Genomic DNA, 12,233 nt, shown 5'->3' with positions numbered 1-12,233 from the left:
GGGACAGCCACCTGGCCCTGCCCGCCCTGGAGCGCGACCACCTGAACCACCACCACTACGTGACGGCAGCCTTCAAGGCGCACTATGGCAGCAGCCCCAGCGGCGGGGGCTGCGGCCAGGGCCCCCCGGGGCTCAACTCCATCCACGAACCTCTGCTCTTCAAGAGTGGCTCCAAGGAGAATGTGCAAGAGACGCAGATCTGAAGCCGCCCGGCGGGGGGCCCCCCCGGGCCGGACTGGGCCCCTCCCCGTGGCCCTGGCCCCACCGCCGCCGCCCTAGGACCCGAGCAGGGAAGGTCGGGGAAGGAGGGTTCGAAGCCCCGCCCGCGCGTGGACCCCAGGGCGGCTCACCCCAGCGAGGACAGGGTGGGCTCCCGTCCGGATCCTCCGCGGTTCTGGCCTGCCCCTCCCCCCCATCCCGGGCGAAGGGAGGGGCTGCAGGATTAGGGGGAAGTGGCTGGAACCCTCCGCTTTTCCGCCTCGCTCTCTCTACCAACCCTTCCGGGCCCTCCGCCTTCCTGGGGAGAGAGGAGCTTTCTGGGGGGGCGTCCTTTCCCCTCATCCCCAACAACCCTCCTTTGACGGTTCATTTTTTTGCAGTTTGACGCCTGTCCCTGCCCTCCCGCCCCTCCGCCCCCCCCTCCGCCCCCCAAACTGAAGAGACAGACGCGCGGTCAGAGCCTCCAGACACCCGGCCCTGCCCCCCACCTTCGCCCCCTGCCCTCACCTGCCCCACAGACTCTTTTGATACTGAAGGGAGGTTTGCGTCAATGACTACCTGCTCTGTAATTACTTTAAAAAAAAACACGGAAAAAGTAAAAAAAAAAATTTTTTTTTGGTCATGAAAGCATGGAGGAGAGAGAAAACAGAGTGAATGGGCGGGGGGCGCAATGAGAGGATGGAAAAGTCAGGTGTCAGGGGCCTCACCCAGAGGGTGGGCAGCATCAGCACCACTGGGTGGACTCAGGTCCTCTCTCCTTTGACCTTGGGAGCCCCAGAGAAGGCCTCCGTCATTCAGCACACCTAGCACTTGTCTTTAACCTCCCCGCAGCTCACGGGCGGGCGGTGTGTACTGGGGCCTCTTCCCCGCCCCCATTCATGCTCCCAGGGGAGTTCATGCTCCGGGGGTTCCCAGGCAGGCGGGAGGGGTGGGGAGCAGCGGGGCTCCTAGCTCTGGATCTAGGAGTCCAGGATCAAGGTGTGGGCGGGGCCGAGCTCCCTCCAGGGCCTTAGCGGAAGATCCTTCCTTGTCTCTGCCAGCTCCCTGCGTCTTCACCCCACATCTCCACACCATCTCCCTTCCACTGTCCAGATCCCCCCTGTTATTTATAAGGACATTGGTCCTACAGGGTCAGGGCCGGCCTGCTCCAGCCTGCTCACCGGCTAAGACCCTGTTTCCAAATAAGGTCACATGTGCAGGCCCTTGAGGTCAGGTCTCCAACGGATCTTTTTATAGGACTCGACTCCTCCCACCAGAGCCAAGCCGCAGAGAGTGTCTGTCCCCTCGGCTGGCTGGCCTGGCGGGCGACCCCACAAGGCACTGTGGGGAGAAAGCGGGTCAGGCTGAAGGGGGTGAGGAGTGATGTGCTCCTGCTGCAGCTGGGCCCGCGGAAGCCACACCTCTGGCTTGCTCACACAGGGAGGACAGGAGGGACGGGTCAGCCGGGGAGTGGGGGGCGGCTCACCCAGAGCCCTTGGAGGGACAGAGGCCAGCAGGTGGGTGTCCCAGAGGTCCGCCGGGACTGTGGGCAGTTGCTGCTTCAGTGCCGTCCGGCCAGGCCCAGGCCACTGGCAGCAGAGGGTCCGGAGAATCTCATCTCTCCCCTGCCTGGGGCTCCAGAAGCAAATTCCTCCCTCAGGGACCTGCCCGCCACCCGCCTCTGCCATGGCTGTCCCGTCCAGGGTCTCTGGCCCTGTCTGCCTGGGTCTGTCTGCTCCTGCCTATCGGCCTGGGACTCCCTGAGCCCGGCTCCCCCCAGGGCTCCCTTTCATGCTCTCTCTCCCGTCCTCTTTCCGCGCGATCCTGGTTGCCATGGCAATACTGCAGCGGGTACCAGGTGGTGGCTGGGGGCAGGGAGCCGCGCTGCCGCAGCCTCCGCCATCTCCAGTGCCAGGCACCTGCAGGGTGCGGTGGCTGGGCCTCACTTGGGGGGACCTCAGGGCCTTCCCAGGCCTCACAGGCTTCTTGGCCAATGGGAGGTGGGGGGAGGGGAGGACCGGGAGTCAGAGGGGGAATACAAGATGGGGGGAGGCGGGGCGGATGGCATGGTGGCTGGGAGAAGGGTGCGTGAAAGATGAGAAGTCAAGGTGACCTGAGAGGCGAGAAGACTGGGACAGGGCTGGTGGTGGGAACTGGGAGGAGCGGGGCTCCGGCTCCTGCTGCCCTTGCGGAGAGGGGGCTGCGCAGACCAGGCCAGGCCTCCCCGGAACTTGGGGCGGGGAGGAGATGTGGGCCTGGCCCAGCTGGGGCCGGAATGGCCGCCAGCCCAGAGAAGATGGGGCGGGGCTGGAGGACTGGAGGTCCAGGGAGAGGCCCCGAGACAGAGACAGGAGGGAAGGAGAGAGTCAGGGACAGAGACCCAAGGGAGGAAAACGTGGAGGAGGAATGTTGACCAGAAACACAGCTGCCGAGGCAGTGGGCTGGGGTGGCAGGCGCAAAGATGCACTGCAAATTCAGGAGCAAGGGACAGACCGGGAGCCCAGAGTCCCCATCACAGTCTCCGCTCCCTCACTCCCAAACCCTCTCTGCCCCCACCCCAAGCAGGATGCAGTTTCCATGACAACCTGGCCCGGCAGAAAGGGGGGCTGGGGACTGCAGAGGAAATTTTCCATATCAGCAGGAAGGGAGGAGGTAGAACGCAGGAAGGAAGGGGCTGGGTACGGTGAGGGCCACCAGGGGCCCTGGAACCCCAAGTCCTCGTGCCCACTGCCCCAGGATTCTCACCCACCCCCACCTAGTGAACCTGCACCCTCTCTGCTGGGCCACTGTCAGGGGAGAGGGGAAGGTTCTGGAGAGGATCAAGGGTCAAATGTCCAAAGATCGGCCCCTGCCCAGGCCCCGAGAAGAGGGGGGCGGTGAGCAGCTGCCGGAGCTCAGACCTCGAGCAGACCACCAGATTCAAGAGCATGGCTTCTGACGGGGTCCCAAGGAAGGTCGGGGTGGTGGGGTACGGCCGCCTTGGTGAGTCACTGGCCCTCTGGGCCCCCTTCCCCAGGCCCCTTCTTTCTGAAGGCCCCAAAACCCCGTGCCCTCCACAAACACCTTCACCCACTTCTTTGCACCTTGGCTCTGCCTGAGCACCTTCCACTGCCTCCCCCCGTGGGGCCCTCACCCTCTCTCTTGGTCTCTGTCCCGCCTTTTGGATTCTCTGTCCTCCACCCAAGTTTTGGGTGCCCCCCTGCCAGCCTCCTGCATCCATGTACCCGCTCCATCAACTCTGGCATTCCCTCCCTGGGTCTCTGTCTCTCTCCCTCTGGTCTTTGTCCCCCTCTCTCTGGGTCCCAGTCCCCCTCTCTCTGGGTCTCTGTCCCCTTCCCGCTGGGTCCCAGTCCCCCTCTCTCTGGTCTCCATCCTACTCTTGCTGAGTCTCCCTCCCTCCCCAGGACAGTCCCTAGTTTCTCACCTGCTGACTCAGGGACCAGAACTGGGCCTCGAACTTGTTTTTGTCTGGAATCGTGACCCAGGACGGATGGCGGGGAGCGTGCCCCCCTCCCTGCAGCTCCAGAACCTCGCTGCCCTCAGGGAGAGGTCAGTGATCTCACCATGAGCGGGGGTCCCTGGAACTCCTGACCTGGCCTCCCTTAGATGCTGTGATCTCAAGCGAGTCCCTCACCCTCTCTGGGCCAAACTAGAAACGGCACAATCCTGTCTATCCTGCTTCCCCTCTCAGGCCAGGGTGGAGTGGCAGCCCTGCAAAGACCCTGAGAGAATCCGAGGAGGAGAGGGCCAACACCTCTCCAAGGCCCTCTCTCATCTCTCCCCTCTCCCAGGCACCCCGACCTTGTAGTGGAAGTGGCCCATCCCCAAATAATCCAGAAATCGGGGGCACAAATCCTGCGCTACGCCAATCTCCTGGTGAGCCCTGCCCAGTCTGCCTTGGCCCCACCTCACCCGGAAGTGGGATCCATCCCCTGACCTCAGCCCCTCCCCACCTTCATCCGCCCCAGGTGGGGTCTCCGTCAGCCCTAGCGGACCAGGCCACAGAGCAGCGGCTCCTGGAGGCCTCCCGTCGCTGGGACCACGCGGTGTTTGTGGCCCGGGGTGCCCTGTGGGGCACGGAGGACATCACCAGATTGGACGCGGCTGGGGGCCTCCAGGTGAGGGCCCGCTGGGCTCCTAGGCGATCCAGAGAGGGCCTACAGAGACCCCCCCCCCATCCCTTCACCCTGGCTGTCACTTCCAGAGTCTTCGTGTCACCATGGCCACGCACCCCGATGGCTTCCGGCTTGAGGGACCGCTGGCTGCAGTGCTCAGCACTGGGCATCGCACTGTGCTCTATGAAGGGCCTGTCCGCGGGCTCTGCCCCTTTGCTCCCCGCAACTCCAATACCATGGCGGCCGCTGCCCTGGCTGCCCCCAGCCTGGGCTTTGACCGCGTGGTTGGAGTGCTTGTGGCTGACCTCAGGTGAGCTAAGGTGGGGGAGGAGGGCGGCAGTCCAGGCTGGGGCCGGGCCAGCCAGACTAACCGCCCTGCTTGCCCCAGCCTCACAGACAGGCATGTGGTGGACGTGGAGCTGAGCGGCCCCCCGGGCCCCACAGGACGAAGCTTCGCTGTGCACACCCACAGGGAGAACCCCGCAGAGCCAGGAGCCGTCACGGGCTCAGCCACTGTTACCGCCTTCTGGCGCAGCCTCCTCGGTGCGGCCCCCTCCCCCAGCCCTGGGCCCCCACCCCCACCCCCGTGCCCTGCAGAGCTTGGGTCTCCGCCTCGGTCTGGTTCTGCAGTTCTGATTCGGTCTCTGTTGGCTGATGTTTTATTTCCGTGTTTCCTTCACCTTCTAATCCACGACTTTGAATTCTTATACATATATCTCTCTGTCCAAGCCTCCTTTCTCGGGGTTTGTGTCCCCCTCTCGATAGGACCCTACCACCTCTGTCGCTGTGTGTCTCTGTTCATCTCCCTTTCGGTCTCTGTCCCTCTCTCTAGATCTTACTCCACCCCTACTCCGGTCTGTCCCTGCCACCAGATGTCTGTCTCTCCGCATCTCTCTGTCCTAGCCTTTTATTCCCTCTATCTCCCCCGCAGGCTGCTGCCAACTCCCTTCCAGGCCAGGGATCCATCTCTGCTGAGAAGGCTCCTTCCCTAGTGGACATCTTCGTCTCATTTACGTCCCCCCACTACCAGCCTGCTGCTGTCCTGACCTCAGTTACCCCGGACCTCCCTCCTGTCTCAGTAAATACTGGACACTCTTCTCCCTGCAAGGTCTGGTGTCTCCGGTCCCTTGTTTCCCTCCTGTGACGTCACGCTGCGACTTCACACCATGCTTGGTGCCATCACGGTCACGGGGAAGGGGAGGGGAGAGAGCACAGGCGGGAGCAACGCTCCCTGAAGCTATCGCGAGAGTCTACCCACTACATTTCCCAGAATCCTCTGAGCACCGGGGGCGTGGCCGTGCGCAAAAGGGCGGGCCTCGCACGGAATATTTCCGGGATTCACGGCAGGGACGGAATTGCGGTTCCGCGTTCTTCGGGCAGCAGTAGACTTCCGGGCTAAACTGCCCGGAAGTTTCGTGGAGCAAAGGGCCTTCGCGGGTGCCGCCGGAAGCCGTAGTCCGGGCACGCGAGGGCCGCCGGGAGCTGTGTGCGTCGCGCCAGTCCAGTCAGCGCCGTGCTACCCGCCCCGCACTCGGAACCCACAGCCGCCGCCCAGGGGGATGCGGGAGCCCCTGGTTTCGGGGAGCAGAGAGGCAGGCGGGGTGAGGGGCGTTGCCAGGCAACGGGCGAGCGCCGTGGTTGGGGTACGGGTCGGGGAAAGGGTTCTGTGCCTTGGTGTCCGGGGAGAGGGCCCTGTGGCCGAGTGCCAGAAGAGAACCCCGTTGTTTGTGATAGGGGAGGGGAGTCTTCTGTTGCTAGGCGACTGGAAGAGACCCTGTTACCTAGAAACAGGGGACGAGGATGTCTCCAATGCTAAGTAACCAGAGAAGAGACTTGTTACCTAGTGGGGCGGGGGTCCTCTGTTGCTAGGTAACCAGAGAGGGAGCCTGTTACCTAGGGACAGGGAGGGGGTTGCTAGGTGACCACCATAGGGACCCTTTTACTTAGAGATGTGGTGGGGGCGGTGGTCCTCTGTTGCTAGGTGACTAGGAGAGCCTTTTTCCTAGTAATAGGGGATGGAGGTTCCCTGTTGCCAGGAGAGCACCTGGGGAGCAGGGTCAGGGGCCTCGTGTCCCCTCCCCTCAGACTGCCCTAAGCCCCCACCTCAATGGCAGTGCCCCCAGGGCCCGCTGGCAGGTTGGGCCTCCAGATCCCAGGCTCCTGAGTACCTTCTCCCCCGCACCCCCAAGCAGAAGCCGAGGAGGGCATGTCTCAGGCCCCAGGAGCACAGCCGAACCGGCCCCCCATTTATCACGAGCGGCAGCGCCTGGAGCTGTGTGCCGTCCACGCCCTCAACAACGTCCTGCAGCAGCAGCTCTTTAGCCAGGAAGCTGCCGATGAGATCTGCAAGAGGTGACCATCGTCCTCCCTGACCCCCGGAGGAGAGGGCTCACAGGCTGAGCGACCTGCCTGGCGTGGCTGGGACAGGGCCCCGGGCCTTTCCGCTGCCCCATCACCGGCCTGGGGAACCCTGGGACCGAGAGATGGAGATGTCGCCTCTCACACCTGGCCATGGCCACGGCCCCAGCTCAGGCCTCCCCTTCTCTTCTCTGGACCCTCATCCCCTCCAACCTCTCAGTGTCTCGTTTTTCTCCACCAGGCCACGCTACACACGGCCCCAGTGCTGACCCTGCCCTCCCTCACAGCCCTCCCGTGGCTCCCGGGCAGCCCTGGAGGTGTCCCAAGTCACGCTGCCTGATATCCAAGGCCTGCATGCTCTGGTCCCTATGCTCCTCTGCAGTGTCAGATCACACTGTACCCCCGAACCAGGTTCTTCCCAGTCCCTGAAGGAGTGCTGCTACGATGCCGGTGGGCTGTTCCTTCTCTCAGCAGCCTGGAAAGTTCCTCCTCTCTGTCCCCACAGGCCTGGCTCAGGCCCATCAGCCCCCAGATCCTCCTGTCAGTAGCCTGCACGATGCTGCACCCAGAAGGACACTGTCTCCCCGCTCTTGCTTACAGCCCTCCTGCCAGCCCCCAGCATCCGCAGGCAGAGTCCCAGCCCCTCAAACTGATTATTGCAGAATTTATTCATCTCTGTCATTCACAACAGGGATCCATCAACTCTTTCACACCAAGGCCATGCTGGAGACCCAGAGAGGAGGCCAGTGTGAGCCCTGCCCCGAGGGAGGCCAGGGGAACAGATGCAAGGGGAAATAAGACACAGACTTTCCCTCTCCAGCCCCTCCCCCTGCCCTGCCCACCAGGGGCCCAGAGGAAGAACAAAGGTGCCACTGTGCAAGAGAAGGCGGGACCCAGAGAGCCAAGTGGTGGCAGGGTGGGCCTCCCGCGCTGGGGGATAGCAGGAGATGTGGTTGGGGACAGGTGACTGGGGGTGGGTGGGGTGGGACTGAGGCTAGGAGGCCAGCTGAGGGACTAGGATTTTATCCTGGGGGGACAAGGCACCCAGGAGGGCAGGAACAGGGGAGCTGTGGGGTCGGGTGTGGATGCCAGATGAGGGTCCAGGTGGGGGAGGACAAGACCTGAGAGGGGGAAACGTGGTTACGGGGCAGGGCAGAGAGAGTCGGCGACGGGGGGATTCAGGCTTCGGGCTGATGAGCCCTGAGCTTGCAGGAAGGGGAGAGTCCAAAGGCTGGGTGATGCAAAGGCCCTGGGGCTCTCTGGCTTCATGGGGATGGCAAGACCTTCTCAGGGGCTCCACCTCAGACTGACCTTCCCCGACCAGGTTGGCCCCAGACTCCCGGCTGAATCCCCATCGCAGCCTCCTGGGCACCGGCAACTATGACGTCAACGTGATCATGGCGGCCCTGCAGGGGCTGGGCCTGGCCACCGTGTGGTGGGACAGAAGGAGGTGGGACCACAAGCGTTTGATCATGCGTGCTGAGCCTGGCCCAGTGGGGCCGGTGGGACGGCAGTCGGTGTGAAAGGGAGCAGGAGGGGGATGGGTGGGCAGGAGGGAAAAAGAAGGGGCACATGGGTGGCAGGTTGGCATGGGTGGATGATGGATGGATGGCAGACCGCCGGCCTGGGAGATGAGGTACAAAGATGAGATGGTCGACAGGGTGGGCCGACGGGTGGATGAGGGTAGGTAGATGGTACCCGGTGGCTGAGCGGATGGAGAATGGGTAGCTGGATGTGTTGAGTAGGTGGGGGGTGGACAGGGCGGATGTGGGTGGGCGGACGAGTGGTTGAGTGAACAAAGGATAGACGGTAGGCGGCGGGTAGCAAATAGGTGGTTGGGTAGTTAGTTGGACGGGCGGGTGGGGTAAGTGGATGTGGAGTTGGGCGGATGGGGAGTACGCGGAGTTGGTGGCTGGCTGGTCAGCCGCATCAGTAGGTGAGTGGTGTCTGGATGGACAATGGTTGGGGGGGCGCCTGTGAGATGGCCGGGAGGTCTGGGTGCCCGGGTGATCGCGAGTGGGAGGAAACGGAACGGGCTGAGTGAGGAGAGCCCTTGGGCAGGCTCGTGCGGCCACCGCTGCCACGCCCGCCTGGGTCACGTGGGCTCAGTACCGCTGGGCCAGGGGGGGCTCACTGAGCACTGGACCCAGACGGTGGCTTCCCCACTCCTCCCACACAGGCCCCTGTCCCAGCTGGCCCTGCCCCAAGTGCTGGGACTGATCCTGAACCTGCCCTCACCCATGTCTCTGGGGCTGCTGTCCCTGCCGCTCCGCCGGCGGCACTGGGTGGCCCTCCGCCAGGTGGACGGCGTCTACTACAACCTGGACTCGAAGCTGCGGGTGCCCGAGGCCCTGGGGGACGAGGACGGCGTCAGGTGAGGGGGACGCGCCCTGGGGCTGGGGCTGGGCCATCGACCCCACACCGCAGGAGGCAGCGTGCGTGCGCTGGCCCCTGGGCCTCAGTCCCCTCACTCCTCTGTGCAGGGCCTTCCTGGCGGGGGCACTGGCTCAGGGCCTGTGCGAGGTGCTGCTGGTGGTGACCAAGGAGGTGGAGGAAAAGGGCTGCTGGCTGCGGACAGACTGACCCTGCGGAGGAGACACCGGGCCACCGGCCGTGCATCCGCGTCTGGCCCCTGAGCGCCAGGGGAGGGCTGGGCCCACACCTCCCGGCCCGCGGAGGCCCAGCCCCTGTTCCGCGCCCCCTACTCCCAGTGCCGCCGCTGCCTCAATAAATGTGCTGATTTGCGCCCGGCCTGGCCTGCGTCTGACTGGGGGGCCCCTTGCCCCTGTCACGCCTGTTTACCAGGGAGGCCACCCGCCAGTGGGCACAGACCAGCCCCCCCCCCACCCTGCCGCTTCCTGGCTTCGCCAGCTCGGACGAGTCGCCCACCTCTCTGGGCCTCAGTTTCCCCTTCGGTAGCAGAGCAGAGAACACCAGGAGCGGTCTAGAACGTTCATGGGGGGGGGTCGCGCCTGGGTGGCTCATCAGTTGAGCGTCCGACTCTTGGATCTCAGGGTCATGGTATCGAGCCCTGCATCAGGTGCCACACTCATCGCGGAGCCTGCTTGGGATTCTCTCTCTACCCCTCTCCAGGTCACTCTCTCTCTCTCAAACATTTCTAGAATGATCGGGGGGCGGGGGGGGGCGGGTTCGGTGCTGAGGAGAAAATAAGTTACTTGAGTCTCCATTTGACCCATCAGTTGCTCCAGGAGATGCCCCCAGGAACGGGGCGCGGACCCACTGGCCTGAACGCAGGAGAGTCATTCTGCTCCATCCGGGGGCCCGAGGCACCCGTGGGGTCCTCGCAGGTGGAGGAGGCGGCGGGAGACAGTCACAAAGAGACAGGGCTAAGGAAGCAGGTGAGGGACGCTACGGGGCACAACACGGAGGACGAGAAGGGGCCAGAGCCAGGAAGCCAGGCCACCTCCCGGGGGCCAGAGGGCAGGGGGACGGGGTCTCCCGGGGGCCCGGCGGGAACCAGCCCTGTCCGAGACGCCAGCTCAGGGAGGCTCACTGGACTCCCGACCTCCAAGAGTGTAAGAGAGTCAATGCGTGCTGTTTTTAAGGTGCTGTTAGAGCAGCGCTGTGGTTGGAATCCATCCTGGAAGGTGGGCCTCACCCGGAAACAGGAAGGAGGGAGCCGAGCTGTGGGGAGGTGCACAGGAAAGGCATTCCAGGCTGAGGGAACAGCCAGTGCGAAGGCCCTGACGTGACCAAGGCCTGTCGCAGGGCAGGGAGGTGACAGAGCGGGAAGGCGGTCCCTCTGGGATTTGAGCAGGACTGGCACCCATTAGGTGTCTTTTCTCCACGGTCTCCCCTGAGCAGGACCCCCTTCTGTTCTGTCTTTCCCTGGGGCAGGCTGTCCCTCATCCCTCCCTCGTCCCTCGCTGCTGCTCCCTTGTCCTATCAGCCCTCATACGGCTCCCTGGCCCGACCTCTGGGTCTGGCCAGGAAGTGCGCCCCCCCCAGTCCCAGTGGGGGGACCTCCAGGGGGCCAGAGAAAGAAGAGGGAACCTGGGGAAGCTGGCTCTTCAAAGGGCCATGGGAGGGAAGGGGGCCATTCCAGAGCCGGAAACAACCCTCAGTGAAATCTGGAATCTGAGGGAGGCAGTTGTTACTGACAGGTGATGCGGGGGGAGGGTGCCTGCCAGGCCACAGGGCCTCCAAGGGGGCGCTGAAGGCTGGACTTTGTCCAGGACAGTGGGTGGCAGCTGCAGGGGGGCCGCAGGTCAGTCCTGGGCTCAGAAAGCCCCCTTGGGGATGGTGTGAGGACAGCCTGGAGGCCGGAGGCGAGGAAGCTAAGGGTCCAGATGGGAGAGGACGGAGGCCTAAGTCCAGACCCTGGGGAGGGGAAGAGGGACACAGTTCGGCGGCTCTGGGGGCAAAGGTGGGGAGGCATGAGGGCCAGACCCCCGCCCCCAGACTCTGGGACAGTGGGGGGCCACCCCCAACAGATGCAGAGTGGTTTGAGGTCTGGGGGACATGCTGAGCTCAGTGGGATATAAGGGATGTGGCAGACCAGGTGGCATAGGGGGGAGGGTCCCCGGGTCAGGGGCTCAGGTGCTTCAGGGATTGCAGGTCTGTCCCAGGAGGCATGAGTGCGTGTGAGCCCAGGCAGGGAAGCAGGTAGAGCAGGGCCTGGGCAAAAGTGGGGTCCTCTTTCGGGGGTGGGCAGAAATGGGGGACCGGGAGGCACAGGAGGCCGGGGCAGGGAGAGGCAGGGCCAGCGTCCCTGTCCCGGCCTAGGGCTGGGCTCCACCCGGACAGCAAATTCTTCCAAGGACACTAACTAAACCCGGACACCCGAAAAAAGGCAGGGTGCAGGCAGCAAGACGCACCCATAAAGCCACCAAGATGCTGGGACTTGGGCTTGGCTGCTCTGGTTCCCGAGACTTCCAGAGGTCAAAGGGCAGCTTATAAAGTGAAGTCAAACAGCACATTGGAGAGACGGCTGGGGTCCCAGGACACCCCAACTTTGGGGGCGGCCCCCCCCCCCCGCTTCTCTCCAGCTTGCTGGCTGCCCCACACCTGGGTCTCTGACTCCCCACCCCCTCCCTTCCCGACCCTGGTCCCTCTTGGCCTCTCTTTGTGATGTCTCCGGGTCGCTATCAGCCTCCATCTCCCTGCGGTCCCTCAGGGCCCCTCCTGCCCTCTGTGCCTGTGGCCTGTCCCCTGCTTGTCCCAGACAGCCTGGCGGGGCTCCCTGAGTGTTTCTATTCTTGGACCTGAGTGACCTCCCCAGGTGCCTTCTTCGCTGTGGCCTAATATGGTCCGAGCGAGGAGCACAGCGCCGGGTGGGACCCGGGGAGGGGCGGGGGTCGGGGCCCCCTCCTCCTCAGCGCCCCCCCAACTAACCCCTCCCGCTGCTCCGCACTGCTGGGAGCCCCGCGGGCTGGGCCTGCGCCCCCACAAGCCCTCACCTTCGAGGCCGCCGCTTCTCCGCGAGCAGGGCCGGCTCCGCGTGGTGAGGGGCTCCCCGGGGCCCGGGCCGACCGTTGGGGGCGCACCACGCAGCCCCGCAGGGGCCTCTCAGCCCCGCCCAGTCGCAGGAAGGGGGGCCCC

General features: G+C 64.4%; 3 protein-coding genes and 1 long non-coding RNA gene across 8 annotated transcripts in view; 3 read left to right on the top strand and 1 right to left on the bottom strand.

Annotated features, from left to right (window-relative positions):
• The window catches only part of LRRC4B (leucine rich repeat containing 4B), a 24,145-nt gene extending 23,299 nt beyond the window's left edge, over positions 1-846 (top strand). Inside the window, exon 5 of the mRNA XM_029924357.1 lies at positions 8-846. Within this exon, the coding sequence (XP_029780217.1) occupies positions 8-203 (196 nt within the window). The 3' untranslated portion in view covers positions 204-846. The remainder of the gene's footprint in view (positions 1-7) is intronic.
• Positions 847-2,846: 2,000 nt separating this feature from the next.
• On the top strand, positions 2,847-5,518 carry ASPDH (aspartate dehydrogenase domain containing). Of its 2 annotated transcripts, none has more exons than XM_029925791.1 (7): positions 2,847-3,180; positions 3,603-3,747; positions 3,990-4,074; positions 4,167-4,212; positions 4,398-4,623; positions 4,702-4,856; positions 5,245-5,518. In XM_029925791.1, the coding sequence occupies exons 1-7, from the start codon at positions 3,126-3,128 to the stop codon at positions 5,286-5,288; spliced, it is 756 nt and encodes a 251-aa protein (XP_029781651.1). In that variant the 5' UTR covers positions 2,847-3,125; the 3' UTR covers positions 5,289-5,518. The 2 variants fall into 2 exon arrangements, with proteins under 2 accessions (XP_029781651.1, XP_029781650.1); XM_029925790.1 differs by having other exon boundaries at positions 4,167-4,316; positions 4,403-4,623.
• A 139-nt stretch (positions 5,519-5,657) lies between these two features.
• Positions 5,658-9,422, top strand: JOSD2 (Josephin domain containing 2). Of its 4 annotated transcripts, none has more exons than XM_029925793.1 (6): positions 5,658-5,956; positions 6,506-6,665; positions 7,492-7,587; positions 7,996-8,121; positions 8,851-9,045; positions 9,155-9,422. In XM_029925793.1, the coding sequence occupies exons 2-6, from the start codon at positions 6,520-6,522 to the stop codon at positions 9,252-9,254; spliced, it is 663 nt and encodes a 220-aa protein (XP_029781653.1). In that variant the 5' UTR covers positions 5,658-5,956; positions 6,506-6,519; the 3' UTR covers positions 9,255-9,422. The 4 variants fall into 4 exon arrangements, with proteins under 4 accessions (XP_029781653.1, XP_029781652.1, XP_029781654.1 ...); XM_029925792.1 differs by having other exon boundaries at positions 5,659-5,914; XM_029925794.1 differs by lacking the exon at positions 7,492-7,587 and adding an exon at positions 7,363-7,419 and having other exon boundaries at positions 5,662-5,914.
• Positions 9,423-10,208: 786 nt separating this feature from the next.
• LOC115280772 lies at positions 10,209-12,198 on the bottom strand. The gene is made up of 2 exons (XR_003903918.1): positions 12,092-12,198; positions 10,209-10,316 (listed from the first exon to the last, which is right to left on the bottom strand). It is a non-coding gene; the product is annotated as an uncharacterized LOC115280772 (long non-coding RNA).
• Positions 12,199-12,233: the final 35 nt, after the last annotated feature.

This window comes from Suricata suricatta, chromosome 16 (assembly GCF_006229205.1).
Source record: "Suricata suricatta isolate VVHF042 chromosome 16, meerkat_22Aug2017_6uvM2_HiC, whole genome shotgun sequence".
Classification (NCBI taxonomy): domain Eukaryota; kingdom Metazoa; phylum Chordata; class Mammalia; order Carnivora; family Herpestidae; genus Suricata; species Suricata suricatta.
Note: the sequence above shows the minus strand (reverse complement) of the source record. Positions and strands in the feature narration are given on the sequence as shown.

What these genes read in the sequence shown, in the direction of transcription:
- ASPDH (XM_029925790.1), top strand. Translation starts at nt 3,126, where the DNA reads ATGGCTTCTGACGGGGTCCCAAGGAAGGTCGGGGTGGTGGGGTACGGC. An exon ending in GGTGGGGTACGGCCGCCTTG is followed by an intron (nt 3,181 to 3,602) that starts GTGAGTCACTGG and finishes CTCCCTCCCCAG; the next exon opens with GACAGTCCCTAGTTTCTCAC. An exon ending in CTCGCTGCCCTCAGGGAGAG is followed by an intron (nt 3,748 to 3,989) that starts GTCAGTGATCTC and finishes CCCCTCTCCCAG; the next exon opens with GCACCCCGACCTTGTAGTGG.
- JOSD2 (XM_029925793.1), top strand. Translation starts at nt 6,520, where the DNA reads ATGTCTCAGGCCCCAGGAGCACAGCCGAACCGGCCCCCCATTTATCAC. An exon ending in GAGAGCCAAGTGGTGGCAGG is followed by an intron (nt 7,588 to 7,995) that starts GTGGGCCTCCCG and finishes TTCCCCGACCAG; the next exon opens with GTTGGCCCCAGACTCCCGGC. An exon ending in GTGTGGTGGGACAGAAGGAG is followed by an intron (nt 8,122 to 8,850) that starts GTGGGACCACAA and finishes CCTCCCACACAG; the next exon opens with GCCCCTGTCCCAGCTGGCCC.